Source organism: Acanthochromis polyacanthus, chromosome 23 (assembly GCF_021347895.1).
Source record: "Acanthochromis polyacanthus isolate Apoly-LR-REF ecotype Palm Island chromosome 23, KAUST_Apoly_ChrSc, whole genome shotgun sequence".
Taxonomy (NCBI): Eukaryota; Metazoa; Chordata; class Actinopteri; family Pomacentridae; genus Acanthochromis; species Acanthochromis polyacanthus.
In genome coordinates, this window is record NC_067135.1 from 18,977,343 (window position 1) to 18,997,375 (window position 20,033).

The 20,033-nt window shown below is 41.2% G+C and overlaps 2 protein-coding genes across 3 annotated transcripts; one reads left to right on the top strand and one right to left on the bottom strand.

Moving 5' to 3' along the window:
* Window positions 1-281: 281 nt before the first annotated feature.
* On the top strand, window positions 282-10,578 carry gps2 (G protein pathway suppressor 2). Its single transcript, XM_022210697.2, has 11 exons — window positions 282-449; window positions 881-998; window positions 2,699-2,808; window positions 2,958-3,070; window positions 3,175-3,254; window positions 3,386-3,465; window positions 4,245-4,416; window positions 5,612-5,695; window positions 6,734-6,810; window positions 8,575-8,670; window positions 9,744-10,578. Exons 2-11 carry the CDS (start codon window positions 905-907, stop codon window positions 9,834-9,836), a joined length of 999 nt encoding a protein of 332 aa, XP_022066389.1. The 5' UTR covers window positions 282-449; window positions 881-904; the 3' UTR covers window positions 9,837-10,578.
* LOC110962694 (eukaryotic translation initiation factor 5A-1) lies at window positions 10,574-19,197 on the bottom strand. Of its 2 annotated transcripts, none has more exons than XM_022210699.2 (6): window positions 18,823-19,197; window positions 16,656-16,825; window positions 15,637-15,741; window positions 14,021-14,152; window positions 12,788-12,860; window positions 10,574-11,464 (listed from the first exon to the last, which is right to left on the bottom strand). In XM_022210699.2, the coding sequence occupies exons 2-5, from the start codon at window positions 16,821-16,823 to the stop codon at window positions 12,798-12,800; spliced, it is 468 nt and encodes a 155-aa protein (XP_022066391.1). In that variant the 5' UTR covers window positions 16,824-16,825; window positions 18,823-19,197; the 3' UTR covers window positions 10,574-11,464; window positions 12,788-12,797. The 2 variants fall into 2 exon arrangements, with proteins under 2 accessions (XP_022066391.1, XP_022066390.1); XM_022210698.2 differs by having other exon boundaries at window positions 16,656-16,828; window positions 18,823-19,196.
* Between the last annotated feature and the right edge of the window lie 836 nt (window positions 19,198-20,033).

The following is a 20,033-nucleotide window of genomic DNA, read 5'->3' on the forward strand; positions in this document are numbered from 1 at the left end:
AAGTGTGTTCTAGACTTTGGGAAGAATGATAATGGCAGGTCTTATTAAATGTAATATATATCCTGTAAGCTAACCAAAATCCAGCCAATCAGAACTCATAATAGTCATGCTATGCACACATCTTCATATGTTGTGTGTGACAAAGTATGCATGGACATTACCTCTGGATAAACAAAAACGGGCATTTGGAAGTCTATGTTTGCATAATTAAGAGAATCTGGCAGATGCCAGGATATGACAAAAAACTACAATTCCATCAATGCAATTCAAAGGAAATGTCGTCATACATAGGGCCGGATGTGCAACATTGTCACCCGGGCTGAAAATCTGTTTATGTTTTGTGGAGAAGTTTTTAACTCGTTTTACTGCTCCATACACAGCCTTATCACATCAAATTGAATGCCACAAGGCGGTCTGGTTCTTATTTAACGATTCACAAAGACACAAAAGTGAGTTTTTTTGTTCATTTTATCACTCAGCAGCACTGTAGTAGCATTAGAACAGATGCCGTGAAATGTGTAACCTAGTAAAAATGTTTAGCCGCTAGCTTAGTCTAGCTAGCGTTGCCTCTCGGGTCTGTTTCAAATATTTATGCCACTGGTTCACATATGTACGCTTCATAAATCTTTATCTTAATTATTACGGTACGTTAATGCATCGCACTAAACAATTCTCTTGCTTGTATCAGGAGGTACAGCTTATCATGCTAACTTAGCAGTTAGCTCGCTAGGCCTTTGACCGTCACAGCTGTCATGTTTTGTTTCTACTTGTATGAAGAATAGCGAGCGTAGATAATGCGACATTTGATGCCGTACAATGCACTCTAGAAGTTGTTTTTAACCATGTTGCCTTTTTCAACTGCTACTTCGACCCTCACCAGCTGGCCCCTCCACTGCCTGTCACCATGCCCGCCCTGCTGGAGAGACCCAAGCTGTCCAACGCGATGGCCAGAGCCCTTCACAAACACATCATGAGAGAGAGAGAGCGGAAAAGACAAGGTGCTGCTCAGTGAAGTGTGCATGGTAGTGAAATCATAGCAGAAAATCTACAAACTAGAAAAGCAGTCAAGAGAGTGCAGACCTCCGCCAAGGATAGAGAGGAAAACAGGAAACCCATGCAGTAAAGGATCATGAGCTGGAATCGAACCTGCGTCTCTGACACAGTTCTGTTTATGAATCACCTTCTTAACTAGTTGAGCTGTCTGGACACCTTGCTCTAGTTTGTTGAACGACATACTAACCTATGATGTTTTTGTCATATTTTGGACCACATACTAAAAAATTCAAAGTGATCCAGGATCCTTTCCGGATTGCCACCAAAATTAAATCAGCTCTTCCTCTTACCATAGTCTATATCCTCTCAAAATTTCATGTGAATCTGCCCAGGCGTTTTTGAGTTATCTTGCTAACAGACAGACAGACAGACACACAAACGCTGGGTGTCACATAACCTCTTTGGCGGAGGTAATAATGGTGTATTCTTCAGTCATATCAGTCTTGAAAACATTTCACCTCTCATCCAAGATGCTTCTTCAGGTTAGAAATGATGTAAGCCTTTTGAATGACAGGTTTTCAAGAACCTAAAAGAGAAGTCCAATTGCTTTCTGTTGGAGCTCCTTGGACTGCCATGCTCTATTATTCAGTTTGTTTAATTTTATTCTTTCTGCCATAATCGTTCATTTTCCCCTCAACCCTGCAATATATTTCTGTGTTGGGCAAAGCAAAGAACGATTTCAAATTGAAGTCCCAGTTTGAAACAATGTAGATAGCAAATTGCAAATGCTACAGTTATGAATATGTTTGATTCAGGGTTCAGACTTCAATGTCAGACTTTTTTAAAAATGGATTCATACTGTCCACCTAGTGTGACAATCACGATTTTGATGGTATCTCATTTTTTAAAAGTATTATACAGTAATGGCTCAGTGGGTAGAGTGGCTGTCTTGTAACTGGAAGGTTGCCGGTTCGATCCTCTGCCCATCAAGCTTGTGTTGAAGTGTCCCTGAGCAAGACACCAAACCTGTAATTGCTCCTGGTGGGTTGTGGTTAGCACCTTGCATGGCAGCTTCCGCCATCAGTGTGTGAATGTGATGTATCATGTAAAGCGCTATATAAATACAACCACTTACAGTATATATTGAGTTGACACTTTAAATTATTCTTATTACTGTAATCACGTCTTTCAGAAAATTAGGATTAAACATTTTAGCATATGCTTTATTGTTCCAAATTTGCAGTGCTCTACCCAACTACAAAAGCTATGGTTACCAATTATCATGTAAAATTGTATTGACAGTTGCCTGTACACAGTGCCCATGATGATTTTGCGATCGTAATACCAAAAAGAAAGGAACAAGAAACATTTTTTTAGTGATTTAAAAAAACAAAAAAACAAATCACATTACAGTTTGTCAAAATTTAAAACATATAAACCCACTGTCACTATAGTGCAATTCTTATAAAAATATTGTTAAACTAAACAAAAACTGCATTTGTGTTATATTTTTTGTATTGAAATAGGTGTTAGACTTTTTCAGATTATCATATTTTCTCTGCTAACACCCATTTTTATGCTTATTTTTCTAATTTTATGTAGGACTTTTGAGTATTTCTACATTGTGCTATTGCTTGGTTTTTCTTCCAAGTATAAAGTGTGTATTTTTTCCCCCTTGTTGAATGCCCTGTGTGCTATTTTTCAGAGGAAGAGGAGGTGGACAAAATGATGGAGCAGAAAATGAAGGAGGAGGAAGAGAGAAAGAGGACAAAAGAAATAGAGGAGAGGATGTCCTTGGAGGAAACCAAAGAACAGGTTGGAAATGTGCTAAAAACACAAGCTGCTTTGTGTGATGTTTCTAATGCAGGCTGTGCTTCAACTCCACGTAGCTTTTCCATTCCACCTGAAAAGTGCATCACGGCATGTTTTCTTGTTATGATTCCCGACCCTATTGTAAACATCAGGTGATGAAGATGGGCGAAAAACTTCAGGGACTCCAGGAAGAGAAGCATCAGCTCTTTTTACAGCTCAAGAAAGTTCTTCATGAGGAGGAAAAGAGACGCAGAAAGGAGCAGAGGTAGTGTTTGTTTAGCTTTCATTTCATTTTTTAAAAATTACTTTAAAAAAAAGAGCCAATCTTAGTATTCGGTTGCATTTCTGTGACCCCTGTGTGCTCTTTAGTGACATCACAACGTTGACGTCAGCCAGCTACCAACCCAGTCTGCCCATGCATGCAGGACAGCACCTCCTAAGTATTCAAGGTGAGTTATATTACAAGGTGTATTTATTGCCAAACTTCATCAGAGTGAGGTGGACTTAATAAATATCCTTAACATTAATAGTATTGCTCAACTCAGTTTTCCTTTTCTTTTCTTTTTTTTTTATTTCTCAGGCAGTTCAGTTAGCCACAGTCGACCTGGTGCACTGCTTGGAGAACGGAGCAAACAGCTGTTCCCAGCTGCTGTGATTCCCGTAAGTAAATAGGTGTTTCACTCAAAGAACTACTGTGTTTTTTCTCAGATACTTCTCTGTGGGTCATGTTCATGGTTTTATGTGATTCATCTGTAGAAACCTGTGTCTCGGTAAACCGGTTGCAGATTTAGGCTACGTTTACACGAGGACCATCTTAACAGAAAACGCAAAAGTGGCGTCTTGTTATTTCACGTTTAGACGAGCGGTTTTGAAGGAAATCTGCGTATATACGGTGACTCTATAGTGTGTGGAATTCGATTGGATATGCATGCCAGGCAGCTGGGTGGCGCTGTGATAAAACTCCGCCATGTCTACGCGCATGCTTACTATCTCCCTTTTCAGATCTCCGCCGCGGTAAATGTTCATGAATGGAATCTGTACAGATTCTGCACGTTTGTTAGTACGACTCCTGTAGTGTACATAGAGCTGCCAGAGTTGCTTGAAGGTACGAAGGATGGAAATAATCACACATCTTTGTTTACTTCCTTGTACCGGCTGGCAAACCAAAGCACGTATGTGACGTAATCGCGTACGTGACGTGGTCAGATCTCGGCAAAGTTTTGCGTTTTGCTGTTTAGACGGAAACGTAACGGCGGAGCGTTTTCTACTTTTCCACTCTGGAGGCCAGTTTCAAATTTTTGCGTTTTTAAGCCCCCAAAACGCCGTCCTCGTATAAACGATAAGGTGTTTTGTTGAAATATTTTGCCGTTTTTACCTGCAAGCGTTCTCGTGTAAACAGCCCCTTAATTTGTTTGCATCTCCACCTCATCCACTTTTAGGCGCGTCATTATCAGACTCCTGGGTTCAGCTCAGGCTCAGCAGAGCATGGGCAGTTCAGCGGCGGCCAGGGGGTCCACGAGCCCTACGGGGTGGCTCAGCCCCAACATCCCTCCACCTACGCCCCTGGACCCTCAGTACCAGTCAGTTTTGCTAGCAGCTCTCAGATCAGAGGTAAAGGATGTGGGGGTGTATTGTTATGTGCAAGGGTCATAGTGTTCAAGTTATGGGACATTTTTTTTTATTTTAAAAAAGCAGAAGAGGAAAGAGTTTTGCAGCTTAGATACCTATAGTTCATTCATTTGTTCTAAATCCGTGTAAAAAAATTGGCATGTTACATTTTAGTTCTGATCTAGGTCTATGTTTATCTTACCACCAGATATAGGCTGTGGGTAATGGCTGCTCATTTTACTCGCATTTCTTTCGCCCTTCTGCCATCTGCATGTCACTGTTTTCAAAATCCACTTCACTATGGGAAACAACAACCACCTCCAGGACAACAACCGGCCACACTGAAAACCTGAAGTTTTGCAGAGGATTTGAACTGTGCGATACTGCAGCCCAGCTAGTGTATTTTTTCTGCCCTGACCCAACTGCGGGCCACTCGTCACTGTTTTGAGAGAGCACAGAAGCTGCATCTTTGCTTAGTTGTGCCTAAGATGTTTTGGATTAGTAAAGAAATACACATCAATTCTAAATGCTTGTAGGTTCCCATGGTGGTAGAAAACATTCAGTTTACACTGGTATTGTGCATGACTTTGGTGGGATTTACTAACATGCCGCTCAACAAATTTGCACTCTGTCAGCAGAGAATCTGTATCACACAGAGAATAATGAGGAAAAGAATTGGTGAGAAGATGGCGTTTCTTACAGCCAATTTAAATCCCAAAATGTGAGCAGAACCTAGTTCAGAGCAGGCTAGCTGTACAGCATTCCACCTTCATGACACTGAAAACTTTCGGCCTTGCTAACCCATTCATATTGTGTTGGAGTTGTAAAGTTGAGGTTCTACCAAAACAATTCCACCTGCTGCTATTTAGAGGAAACACTGAAACCGCATCCTTAAAGAAATACAAATAAGTCCAAATGTTTTTAGCACTACAGCAATCTTATGATCTAAAATTCTAAGATTACTTCTTAAACAGCAGTGCTTTCAGACAACGCTAGACTCCACTTTGACTGAGACCTCCTCAAACAATCTGAGTGCTTTTGTTTGTTCAGCAGCAGGGATCAGCTGGCGGCTTTTTCATCAAACTAAACGAGTAGTTACCCTCTGCTGTCGATGATTGTTGTTCCAGTGATTGATAATTTGAACAATCACATGAACGTGGGATGAACTGATAGTTAATGAGATCCCATTTCCCCTCAGGTGCATCTGCATTTCAGGCCATGCAGTATCTGCCTCACCAGCAGGCAGGCTACCCCGTTCACAGTCACTTCACCTCCCAGCCAGGTAAGTTACATCCTATGATTACTACGCCAAGGAACACGGAAGAGTTATGTGACGATCAGCGTTGGTTTGTCTGTTAGGAACATGACTCAAAAACAAACTAATGAATTTTGATGAAATTTTCAGGGAAGGTCAGAAATGACACAAGGACCAAGTGATTAGATTTTGGCAGTGATGCAGCTTATAGTCTAGATCCACGGATTTGTTAAAGATTTCTGTGTCATTGTGAGATAGTGGCATAAAGTCACTGTAACTGTGACAAGTGAACGCTACATCAGCTGCCTGCTGACGATCACATGATTGTAATCCTACTACAAATCGTTCGCTGCGGGCTTATTGAGACTTATTCGTCTGCAATCATCCAAGGAACAATTGATTAAATTGTGGGAGTCCCGTCACTTTCTGCCGCCCGCTACATATTTAGGTGTCGCTATTCAGAGTCCGTACATAACGTATACATGCGTGACAAACGCCTGTGCTCAGTGCAAGGTCGTTTTGTTTGTGGGTACATGTACACTCAACAAAAATATAAACGCCACACTTTTGTTTTTGCTCCCATTTTTTAATGAGATGAACTCAAAGATCTAAAACTTTTTCCACATACACAATATCACCATTTCTCTCAAATATTGTTCACAAATCTGTCTAAATCTGTGATAGTGAGCACTTCTCCTTTGCTGAGATAACACAAAAGTGTTGCGTTTATATTTTTGTTGGGTGTAGATTAAATGGCCACATTCTATGTTCCTGTGATTTCTGATCACCAAAAACTAATAAACAAATGCTGCCTTTCTTAATTAAAAAAATGCTGAATTTCTGACAATGCCATATGGGAAATGAACAGCCTTGGCGAAATCGAGCGCTCTCCAAGTGCTTTCCTTGTTGCCTTTGTGTTCCAACTGCTGCTTCATTCTTGTTGCGTATTAAGTTCTTAAGTCACAAATCTCTCGGGATCATTGATGATGCCCATTATAGCCAAAAAAAGGCAAAATATATGCAGTTTGATGATATAATAAGTTGTAATTTGTGCATCTCCTGCAGGATACATACCTGGAGCAGGAATACCCCTGCAGAAGCAGCTGGAACATGCCAACCAACAGTCTGGTTTTACTGACGCAGTAAGATTTTATCATGTTTAGATGCTTTTAATGTCCTATATTTTTTGTGTTTTGCGGTTGTTACAAAATTGTAGGTTTAAAATAAATGCTGTAAGGTTATGAAGATGTTTATTTCTGCCATTCATCAAGCCATGCCACAAGCAGATACCTTTCCAGCTTCATAAGCCAATTTATTTGATGTAAGTGCTACGTACCATCATGAACCAATAGTTGTGTAGCTCAAACTTATTTTAGCTCTACCCCCTCACTGTCTGCTGCTTGTGAGGCGAAGCATTCGGAATGAACAGCTGCCCTGTAATCTATCAGATTTGTTTAGAGTTGCTTCTGCTAACTGTAAAATGTCTCAGCCACTAGAAAAGAACACCAAATGTCCTGCTGTAGGCTGAAAGAGAGAACACACAAGTCTTTATGTGCTCCCAGCATCTGAGGAACTGAAGATGTAGTGGATTACTTATTTCTGATTGCATATCACCACAACAAAGTGTTAGCCTTGTGCGGCTAATGTGTTTAATATTACCATTAGCTTAAGTCCAAGTGTCAGAGGGTGTATTCTCAAGGCTTTCTACGAATCCCAGTGTAGGATCATGGGTATTATGACCATGGTTAAAAACTTTCTTTGTTGACCTTTCTGAATCAGGCCCTGATCCCAAAAAAGGGAATGTTTACCAAGCAAGTCATGTCACTTTTTTAATTCAAAATTAGCTGATTATGTGCCGTTCACTTCAGTCAAGAAGAGCAGTGTGTTATTATGGAGAACTACTAAGAATCTAAAAATGTGTTATGGTAAAAAGCGCCGTTACACGAATCAAGGAGAAATGCTGGTAGAAAGCTTAAGTTTACACATTTTGCCAATGCAGCTGCTTAGTAACAGCAGCACAATGGAGCTCAAGTTTAGACTTCATTCATTTAAACATGATACTCAGGAAGTGCATTTAGGTCTGACACATCCCATGATGGAAATCGCTTTAATTTTGGCTCACTCGAAGTGAAATTATTTCTACTGATTGCATGTTCTCTATAAATAATACCAACTTGACTAATACACCTTCAAATCTGGGTTCTATTAGCCGCAATATCTGAAGCGTAAATCGGACTGGGCGACAAATCGGGGTCAAGCATAACAACAAAGTTTTGAATGCATGTACACTACTGTTCAAAAGATTGGGGTCACCCAGACTATTTCATGTTTTCCATGAAAACTCACACTTTTATTAGCGTGCTAACATAACTGCACAAGGGTTTTCTAATCATCAGTTAGCCTTTCAACACCATTAGCTAACACAATGTAGCATTAGAGCACAGGAGTGATGGTTGCTGGAAATGTTCCTCTGTACCCCTATGGAGATATTTCATTAATGTTAAAGAAGGACATTTCTAAGTGACCCCAAACTTTTGAACGAATAAGGAAGAAAAGAATTGGTGAAATTTGAGCACTTCTTACAGCTGATTTAAATTCCAAAATACAAACATAACCTCCTCTGGAGCAGGTTAGCTGTGCAGCATATCATCATTGAAAGCTGTTAAAGCAATAATAAGTCCTGGTTACACACTTGGTCGTGTTGTTAGCTGTTTAGCTCTGCACTGCCAATCACATACGCTAAGGGGGCAGCAGCAAGCCACTGGTTTACAGTGTTGCTGACAGGTTAAAACATGTTTAAAAATACATTTATGTGCCCACGTTAAGCAATTTCCCACACGTGGAGTTTCCCGCCTGCTCTGTATGACCAGTTCCTTCTGTTTTGTGTCCTGCTGATGTGCTGTTAGGGTGCTTTGAGGCCTATGCACCCTCCAGCCATGCATCCTTCTGCTCCAGGCCTGCTGCCCACACCATCAATGGCGGTCCAGATCCCTACTGCAAAGGTGAACCCCCAAAATCAACGCACACAGCTTTTTCCACTATTCCTTCCATTGATCTTTTCCTCCGCGATTAGGGCCACTGAATTCCAGTCATTTGCCACAAAAGTGGGAGAAAGTCTGCTCTTTGCTCAGCCTGTGGCTTAACTTTAGCTACACTTGCAGAAAGTCGGCGTACCATTTTCTCTGGTGCCATCCAGAGGCAAAACCTTTTCACATATATTTACCTTGCAGAGAACAGAATTCAAAAGTTTCCTCAGTTACATTTCGTCTGTCCTGCAGTTTTATTTGATTTGCTGACCACTTCAACTTAACAAGGCTTTTGTCATGGCTGTAAATAAATACACAGAAGCCTTTTTTTTTTCTGCGTTCGAAATCATTGTGGTGTGTTGGCCTTTCAACACATCACACCACATCCAATCAGATTAAAGCTGAAAAAGAGGGTTAAAGGTGGAATCTATGAATTGACCTAAAAAATATGCTAATCAGCTTTTCAATAATGTAGGAACACAGGGGAGTTTTGTGACAGTTGGTGTTGGTTTGTCTGTCTTGTTTGCAGCATTACTCAAAAACGGAATAACGGATTTGGATGAAACTTTCAGGGAAGGTCAGAAATGACACAAGGACCAAATGATTAGATTTTGGCAGTGATGCAGCTTATAGTCTGGATTCAGATTTGTTAAAGATTTCTGTATCATTGCGAGATAGGGCATGATGCCACTGTAACTATGACAACAAGTGAACACTATGTCAGCTGCTTGCAGATGATCACATGATTGCGATCCTACTACAAATTGACCGCTGCAGACCACAAATTGTTTAAAGATTTCATCTGTTGAAAATCATACCGTTACTGAGCAGGCTTGGTGGAGTGCTCTCTGAGTGCCTTTCTTGTGTTTATCATGAAATAAACCGTTCTTGATTATAAAGCATACTCAACTTCCAGTCTTCATATCTGCACTTATGCCATCTCAACACTTTCTATGCTGCTGTCACTTGTTTGCGTTCCTAATCTACACTCCATTTACTTGGGGGGGGGGAAATAACTCGATCATAATATTGCATCTTTCCATCAACAGGCTCCGTTCCAGAGCTCTCCTCAGAGTGCCCCTCGCCATAGCTTCCTGTCCCACAGCCAGAGTGGGCAAAGGTTCTACCACCACGGCAAGTAACTTATTACAACCTTCCACATCACTGTCACTGAGGCTTCACAGCTTCACTCAAGATCTCGGATGTTTCATGGATCGACTTTTTTTAAAAACATGGTAATTAGGCTGGATCGTGCCATATAATTTGTGCTGTATTTTTCTGTATAGTATCTTTTTTTTTTAGCTTTGTTTTCACTTTCACTTAAAAGAGTTTTCAAACTTCGATCCTTCTGTGAACAACCGACTTTGAGTTTCAAATGACTTCTGTTTGTAAAATAGCTATCTCGCCTACACCTTGAAGCTTTATTGGAGAAGCTTTCTGTGCGCAAAATTGTTAATTTGTATAAAGGAAAGCTGGTCCGAAGCCTGTCTTTGTATTCACAGTCACAATACCAGGAAAGGGTTGAGCATCTTTGCATTGACTTTACTCAGTAAAAAGCAGCAAGGCCAGACTAGAATTAAACTTTCAGAAACATTTAGTTGTTGATTGTAGAGTACGTGGCTACATCAAAAATTCTAGCAATATGCACATTGATGAATAATACCACAGCTTAAACACTGTATTTCATTGTGTTGCTGACTTCTGGTTAATTACTTTAAACTTGATAGATTAGCACAAATTAAATCAAGATCACCATTTTCTAGGAAATCCACAGAGGATTTCCAGTGTTTTTTGTTGTTCTCTGCAGTATAAATCAAGTTTATGTCTTTTCTGATTTTAAGCTTTTGCTTAAATGTTAATAAATAAACCGTAAGCCACATTCAACAGCTTGTGTCACCTTTATTTGTTTTGGCGATGGAGACATTCTGCACAGTTTGGACTGGCCGTATGAACACAAAGTAAGGATACCAAACTGCCACAACGTGTCTGCCTCCTGGATCACTGCTCGGACACCAAATAATCCTCCAGTTTTTTTTCTCCAAACAGCTCTGTTTTCGGGGGGCCCGATGTCAAGAGGCTTTGCGAAAAAGTTTGCTTGTAAAACAGAATTTGTATGTTCTTGAGCAGGGCGTTGTTTCTCTTTGACGCTTTTTTAAAAAGCCTGAAGACAAACAGAAACTGCACCTTGGTGTGCCATGTTGGTAGCCTTTTGTTTAATAGACAAGTTTCGGGTGATAAACAGCAGAAGCAAGGGGGCTTGTTCAGATCAACCGCTGAAAGAATAGTGCTGTACAGAAATACAAAATCATGTATTCAGTCGTGTATGGGACAAGCTGAACAAGCCTCAACAGAACAATGCAGATCTAGAGTTGAAGCCCTTGATAAATCGGGAACGTATATATATATATATATTTATAATTTAAAAAAAGCAGTTGTGACATTATCAACAGCTTGCCCTGAAGGTAGGCAGCTACAGAATATTTGTAGACCTCCTCAATCCTTAGTCAGACCTTCCACTACATGCCTTATACATCTGTATGTCCAGACTCAGATGTGGGTTTCTTATGTGTGCAAGTACATAGAGAATGTTTTCTTTACTGTTTAATATTTCCAATTATTTATTAAAATTCTCTAATCGAGCCCAGAGGAGAATCAGAAAACAGAGTGAGGGGGAGAGAGAATATGAAAAACAAAGACAAAAAGAGGGAAAATAGCATTGACGAGGCAATATCCCCTCCTTTTCCCCAGGTCCAGTGCATCTCGATTGCCCCTGAAACAGAATTACAAGGGGGGAGAAATGAGAAGAAAGAGGAAAGGAAAGGTCAGGAACAGCAGAAGGAAGATGCTCGAGGGGAAATGATAAACACAAGAAGAATATATTTTAATAAGGCAAGTGTTTTACCTAGCAGAGGAAACATTGCACAACCAACAGCTTTAAACGCAGACGTGGACACTTTATTCTACAGCCCACAGTTTGCAGGTGAAGTGCAGGAGAGAAGGTGCATATAAAAAGTCTGACGCAACAATTACAAGGCTAGCTATTCCTTAGAACTGAGAAGCACAGGAAGCAACTGGCTACATGAGGCTGTAAAATGAAGTGCGACCCACAGTAAAAGTACAACAATGCTCAGAAATAAAATAGAAACCATAAGCTCTCATTTATAACCCATACAGAAAAATGATACACATGCTCATAGTAGTGTTAACATCAAACAAAAGGATGTTAAAGGTCCCATATGGTGAAAATTATTTTTTTTAAATTGTGTTGGAGACTTGGAGTTGTAAAGTAAAAGCTAATAAGAAACTTACTTCTGCGATAATTGAAGCCGAAATAAATTAGTTTTTGATGGCTATTTTACGCTGTCAATCACGGGGGCGGGACTAGCAGCAGGTCAGAGGTGTTCAGAACAGCTAACCCTAACCTGTAGTTACACAATCATGGTCAAATTAACCAAATTTTTCAGTATTTTGAGCTGGAAAATTACAAGATATACAGTGTGAAAAAGCGCACCATATGGGGCCTTTAAGGGGTAGGCAAATCCACAAGGGCACACTGTTCAGTAACGACCCCTTTGTACGATTGTAACGATTTTAAAACTCTCATTGAATTTGCTACAATTTGTCAGCCGTAAATTCTCAGCTAATCACTATCATGTCCAGTATATACACAAAAAATAGAACTATGCAATGCAATAATATGAAAAACATTTCCAGTATAGTGGATATGCATAATTGTAAATGACATTTCAAGGAAAAAATAAATGGGCATGCCGTCTTTTTTTTTTTTCCATTATACTGAAGGGCAAATCTAAACAACGAACCTCAACAACCGCCTTGGATCTTGATGCCTGGAGTTGCCTTCCCCTTGCTCCACTCAGAAACAATATCTGTACATGTACATGACATCACACGCACCGCAACGGGCATGGCACATGCTGGTGGCTTTTGGTGTAACACCCGGATGTACACGCACGTACATCATTTTACAGAACACACACTCCTCTTCAGGCAGGCTTGGGTTAGGCGGTAGTTGCGGGGGGCGGGGGGGTGACAGAACGGCTACGTGTGGAAACATCTGTAGCACTGGATTTACCTTCAGTGGCTTATTTACCCAAGGCTTTGATGCCGATTGCAGCTTCTTCTTCCATTGCATTTAGAACGGTGATCTGAAAGGGCAAAGAGGGATCAGAACAGAACGGAGTTATGAGATGATCGGTGTACGTTTGTCTGTCTGTCTGTTAGCAAGATTACTCAAAAACTGACTAACAGATTTGGATGAAATTTTCAGGGAAGGTCAGAAATGACACAAGGACCAAGTGATTAGATTTTGGCAGTGATGCTGCTTATAGTCTGGATCCACAGATTTATGAAAGATTTCTGTATCATTGTGACATAGCAGCACAGCGTAACTATGACAACAAGTGAACGCTACGGCAGCTGCCTGCTGATGATCACATGATTGCGATTCTACTACAAATTCACCGTTGTGGACTTGTCGGGACTTATCCGCCAGAAATGACACAAGGAACGATTGATTAAATTGTGGGGTATTTCCGAGTCCCATCAATTCCTGCTGCCCGCTCCATATTTCGATCACGCGATTCGTTATCCGTACATAATGTACATATGCATAGCACACACTCACTGTAAGCTAATTTTTTATTGATGTGCACCTGGTATGTTAGCAATAAGTTGCTACATTGAGAGTACAGTGTGTGGTAAAATAAATATATGAATTTACAAGATGAACAATTTTCGACTCGCATTTCTCTCTTACCTTTTAACACCACTACTACTACTACTACTACTACTACTATGAAGGGCGGGGCATCCCGTCCGTATGCATCGAGCCGACCAGAAGTTTCTTTCGCTGCTTGTGCCAGCAGCTCTGCATCCTCCACAGCAGCTCCTTTTAACAATAACAATGCTTTCTGCTATAGGGCATTTCTATATTCCTCATAGCTCTCCAGTGTAACAACCTGTTGCTCTTGACTGAAACAGCGACATGTAATCGTTCCACTTGTGATATCTTTTACTAGGGTTTTAGGCTTGGTTGAGCCTGCTTAAAAAAAAGAAAATGTGACCAACTTGGTTCATAGCACACCTGTCTGCTTTCATTTCACCTCCATGTTTTTGTTTGCTTTCTGTCCAACACCAGCTTCAGTATTTTAACAGGGGGCTCCCAATCCACCACAGCCCATGAGACATTTTCATACAGTCTCACAAAAATAAACCGATAAACAGCACTGTGGAAGCAAGTTTCATGACAGAAAACCACGGACAAAAAGAGGGGAAAAGACTGGTGAGGGCTCAGCTCAGTACTGACCAGGATCTCCTCTCCGGCTTCGTGCTTGCTCTCGATCTCTTTTCCCAGGTCTCCCTCAGGAATCTTCAGGTCCTCTCTCACTTCTCCACTGTCTTGGAGAAGGGACAGGTAGCCATCCTGGATCCCAATCAGCTGGGACACAGAGAAAAGGGTGTCACCAGAGAGAGCAGATACTTTTCATTAGAGGAAGTTTTTATGCAACATATAGAAAGTTTAGGGCTGCACAGTGGTGTAGTGCTTAGCACTTTCGCTTTGCAGCTCGAGGATCCCTGGTTCGCGTCCCCACCTTCTCAGGATCTTTCTGCGTGGAGTTTGCATGTTCTCCCTGTGCATGTGCGGGTTTTCTCTGGATTCTCCAGCTTCCTCTCACACTCCAAAAACATGCTGAGGTTAAATGGTGATTCTAAGTTGTCCGTAGTTGTGAATGTGATTGTTTGTCTCTATATGTAGCCATGTGGTAGACTGGTGAGCTGTCCAGGGTGTCCCCAGCCTTCAGCCTAAGTCAGCTGGGATAGACTCCAGCCCCCTGTGACCATAATGAGGATTAAGTGGTGTATAGATAATGGATGGACGGATTTTTACACCAGCCACTGACGCTTGTTCTCCCCACTGTGCCCACTTTAGAGGGTTCATGCTGTGTCTGTGTAGGCCTGTAGGGTTGCAGACTGTAAATCTGAATGACTGCAGACATAAATGTGTGGGAGCACTGGTAAGGTGTGGTTTCACCTCTGCTGAAAGTCCTGCACCACTTGTTTGGCATGATTCCAGTGCACAGAGGATGTTTCAGCCAGTCAGATCTTTGGCAACATCAGTTGTTTTTCCAATGACGATAATATTTAAATGAATCACAAATCCAGTCTAGACATTGTTAATGTGGTAAATGACTATTCTAGCTTGAAACGGCTGATCTTTAATGGAATATCTCCATAGGGGTACACAGGAACATTTCCAGCAACCATCACTCCTGTGTTCTAATGCTACATTGTGTTAGCTAATGGTGTTGAAAGGCTAACTGATGATTAGAAAACCTTTGAGCAATTATGCTAGCACATGAATAAAAGTGTGAGTTTTCATGGAAAACATGAAATAGCCTGGGTGACCCAACTTTTGAACAGTAGTGTATATTCAAATTCAAGACCTTAACATGTAAAATTGGGGGAAAAAAACACACAAATGATGTCCCCTTCATGTGCTCATGATCGATAATCATAGTCCGATCTCCACAGATGACCAGCATGTGACCCTGACGACTGCAGCATCTGTTTCTCTCTCTCTCTTCTTTGCGTGGAAATTTCGGCAAATTGTTTCTCTCTAATGAAATTCTCAATCAGCTCGTATTCATAAGGCTTCTTCAGCTCATCTTCCAACAGCTAATTGTCCCCCAGCAGCCATGCAGAATTATCTCTTAAAACATCGTCCTTATTAAACACCCCAAAGCATTCTGCAATATCAAAGGCATGACTATCATTTCTCTTAACAACAAATAAAACATTTTTCATAATCAAATCAAAACTTGCTACAGGCTAAGAGAAGACAGACAAGGTTTTTCTGTCACATTAAAGTTCACACAGAGTGCCAAAATTGTGTTCTAATTTCTTGAAATTCATTCGTCTCACCTGGTAATCCATTCGCTTGATGTTAGGTACGTCCATGTTGTGGGTGGAGGGACAAATATCTTCATACTTCTTACCAGAGAAGATGTCAATGCCAACCAAGTGAACCTACACAAGCACAGACACACGAAAAGGAAAAAAAAACACAAGTATCTATAAAATATTCAATCCTGTGTGTAAAACTACCTCCTGTCCTTAAGAAGGATCATTATATACTTTGGCAAGTATGCTTTGAGAGAGGAAAACTGTAACCCAGCAGGGTCACATTAATGTTTTTGTACCGACTGAAAGCGTCCATTAATGTGCATTAATATTAATGATTATGTCTGTGTCAGAGAACAATGGATGGATAGTACAGTGATCTTTCACACTCTCTATGTCTGAATTCTCCTTCAGGTGAAGCTGTGAATTCTTTCACAGCTGTGCTATATTTGCATCTTATTAGTAAGCACTGCAAAAATATGTTGTACCATGATTACTTTATTATATAAAATGTGAATATTACCCCCTTAGATAAAGATATTTGGAAAATTTTAGCTCGATACAGCAAATGCTTTAGTTTTTCCCCTTTAATCGGCCCACTTTCAGCATGTTTTTTCACACATTCAATGTTGCTTCTAAAAAATATAACAGGATTTTCTTTCTTTTTCTAAATATACGGGCATATTTTTCATTTTCAGACCTCAAAATGTTGAGATAAACCTTGGTTTGGAGGAGACTTGTCGTGTAGTTTTGTGTAATATCTTTCAGATTTGTCACTGCATTAGGTCATCAGGATAAAGATACTTGATTTATCAATCTAAAATGTCTCAGACACCATTTTAAATGTGCATAATTTATGATAAATAGCTTCAAGCAAATCAGACATGGTGGAGTAAAAGAGGCCTGATGATTTAAGAGGGAATTACTCGAGGTAAAAAGCAAGAGAAAGACCCAAAAGATGCAAGATGTTGTCTCAGAACGATGAATGAATGAAATGAGCTAACTAGCTTTCTTGACATCAACATCAGTAATTTTCTGACCTTAGCGTGGCCGTGCTTGCCAGTCTTGGAGGTGGACATCTCAACAATCTTGCAGGGTCGGCCTTTCAGCACCACAAAACCATTTTTGCGCAGGGCAGAGCACTGCATGGGGTAGGTGGAGGATGCCCCAGCATCACCGGTCTGGAAGTCCAGCTCTGCATCTGCCATGCCTGCTGCAGGCCAACACACATACACAGTCATATCATGATTTTACCTCATGGTCACTCAGTGCTACTTTGTGTGGATCTGCAGTTACACTACCGTTCAAAAGTTTGGGGCCACCCAGGCAATAAGAAATGCTTTCCTTTCAAAATAAGGGCATTTCTGAATGGCCCCAAACTTTCGAACAATAGTGTAAATATTGTTGAAATTCAGAATGTTTTATATAAAAAGATAGTTCATTAAATGTGAATTTTTTCAGAATGTTCTTTTTTGCACTAAAACAAAGTGAAAGATTTTGAGTTGTCATTATAGCTTATTACGCTGTGATTTTACTGGTCCGGCCCACTTGAGATCAAATTGTTCTGTATGTGGTCCCTGAACTAAAATGAGTTTGACACCCCTGCAATAGATGGATACTTGCCACCACCTGCCACTCATTCCTCACTCGGTAAGGAAGTTAGCCATGATAACAGACAAGCAGCAAGTGATCTGTCAGGTCCATATCTGTCACTGTCTTATTAGAGGAAAACAGAAATGAAGAGTTGGCCAGTGGCAGCAATTAAAATGTATGGATGTAGATAACACTCTGATTCAAAGGTGTTGAGAGCTAAATAAAGCAAAAGAGACATGACCCTGGTTGGACCAAGGTCAGGTCTATTGTAAAAGAAAAAAAAAGAACAGTCAGAAGTCATATTTGGCTTACATGTACCATCAGTACTTGGAGAAACTATGCATCACCAGCTAACTAAACTTTGAACATCTCCGAGCTGTGCTGCCATCAGGACAACGCAACTGACTCATCCTAAGGAATAAAGGCAATTTTGACAAATAAAATTCATTAAAACACCCTACAGACCTCTGGGCTATTATCTATACAAAACTTAATCCTTATCAGGGTGGCAGGGGGCTGGAGTCTATCCCAGCTGCTTTGGGGTGAAGGCAGGAGACACCTGGACAGGTCACCAGTGTATCACAGAGCTACATATAGAGACAAACAACACTCACATTTACACCTACGGACAAGTTAGAATCACCAATTAACCTCGGCATGTTTTGCAGAACCTGGAGAAAACCCACACATGGACGAAAGAACATGCAAACTCCTGGAAAGGCCGGGACTCGAACCAGCGATCTTCTCGCTGCAAGGCGACAGCGCTCACCACCAAGTCACTGCTCAGGCCCCAGGTTCAACCAGGGCCGCTAATCCGCGGTAATAACCCATAAATCAAACTTCAAGATGCCATTTCCGGCCGTGACTTCTTCACCTACTCAGGACAAAACGTAAAGTGCTTCAAGAAACACTCAAATGTCGTGCTAAGTCACATCCCGGGAGGGTGTGTTGGAAGTACGTCCGCAGTGTTGAACAGACTGCGGCCTAGTGCGCACAGGACGTTCACGGCCCGTCGACAGTAACGTTACGCTCGGTGTCCCCGCATCCATGCGCACTGACGGTACTCCAGTAGAGGCCCTCCCGGTGAAGAAATTCTAGCTCATGAAAGTGCTTTACACTTCTATAGTGTGGAAGTGGAGCTCCGTTAAGCCACCCTCGGTCTCCCAGCCCGGTGCTGGCCGGTAACACGCCCACAGACGCGGGCATTGATTGAAATCCGGCCCGCTGGTGAACAGTAATGACTAAGCTAATACTGGTGATGGCCACGGGCACAACATCAGCTACTTTCATCAAGTTGAGCTGCAGCAATAAAGCAATAAAGGCTGTTTGATTGTGGAAGTCAGCCAAGTCCTTTAGGATTGGGAAACTTAAATCAACCATAAAGGCGACAGAGACATGGGGTATATTTTAGATTACAAGGCAGTGCGGCGCTCCATTTGGAGCAGGCAGATGATGAGATGGTCCTCTGGTCAGACACCCTGCTCTGACTGCTTCATGGTGGGCGTTTTAAATGCTATATAACATGATAGAGGCTGGTAGACATGTGCATAGGATAGCTCATCTGCTCAGGCGCAAACACGCCCCGTCTATTGGATGTTTTGACAAGGAACTCACCCAAGTGATAATGCTTCTCCTCTCCGGTGTTTCTGATCAGCCTCCCCCTGAGATCCTCCTTCTCTGTATCTGAATCGTCTGGCCGGGGTCTGTGTCCTCCTGGGTTTGCGATGTCGCCCCCCTTTTAGAGCTATTAGTGGTCTCTTTTATTCCTCTGTCATTCCACACGGCTCTGCTCGCCTCTCCTCTCCCCGTGCTGTGGTCCAGATGGTAGTTTACCCCGTACAGAGGTCCACAACCTCTAAAGACAGCCGCCGGGCCGAGGAGAACCAGCACCGCAGAGCCACTGTGTCTGTACCGTGTGTATCCTACACTCCACCTTCTGTCTCCCTCATCCAGAGCCTTCACCACTGTGGGACTTCAGAACAGCCTCAGCGCACCACTTCCCTTTGGGGCTGTCACAATAAAATCAGCAGTAAAGCAAAACGTCATCTCAATCATTTCCCTTTAACCCTCCTGTTGTCTTCATTTACAGGCACCAAAAAGTATTGTTTCCTTGTCTGAAAAATAATCCAAAAATTTAGCAAAAAAAAAATCCCCAAATTTCTGAAAATTTGCTAAACCTTCAGGAAGAAAATTCCAATAATTCCCTAAAACTTTACCTTAAAAGATTTATTTAAAAAAATAATCCCAGAATTTCACTGGGTTTTGATGGATATTTTTTTGCAAATGTTCTTAAAGAAACATTTGTAGCATTTCTTTTCTACCACCCAAAAAAATGTTCAAAAATTTCCCAAAAATGTTGAATCTAATCAGGAGGTCCTTGTATCATTCCTGACTTTCCCTGAAAATTTAATCCAAATCTATTAGTTGGTTTTTGAGTAATGCTGCAAACAGACAGACAAACAGACAAACCAGTGCCGATCATCATACAGCTGCACCGCGTTCCTTGGTGGAGTAATAACACTTTTGAGTATTATCCTCAAAATATAAACTCGCTAGATTAATTCATAGCAGCAGTCTCATATTTTAAAGTTCCTTTAAATGTTTTATATAAATAGTGACCTGGCTTGCACTTTTCATGTGCATTGAATGCAAAGTGTGATACTTTGGAAATATTTTTGTCTTTCATGCCATCTAAGCTCTTTAAATTGAACTGAACTGCAGTTATACTGTAGTAAACATTATGCGATACAATGTAACATCTGCAACTGAACTGATGAACCTTTGAAAGCTCACATCCTATGATGACAAATTTTATCTCTATGACA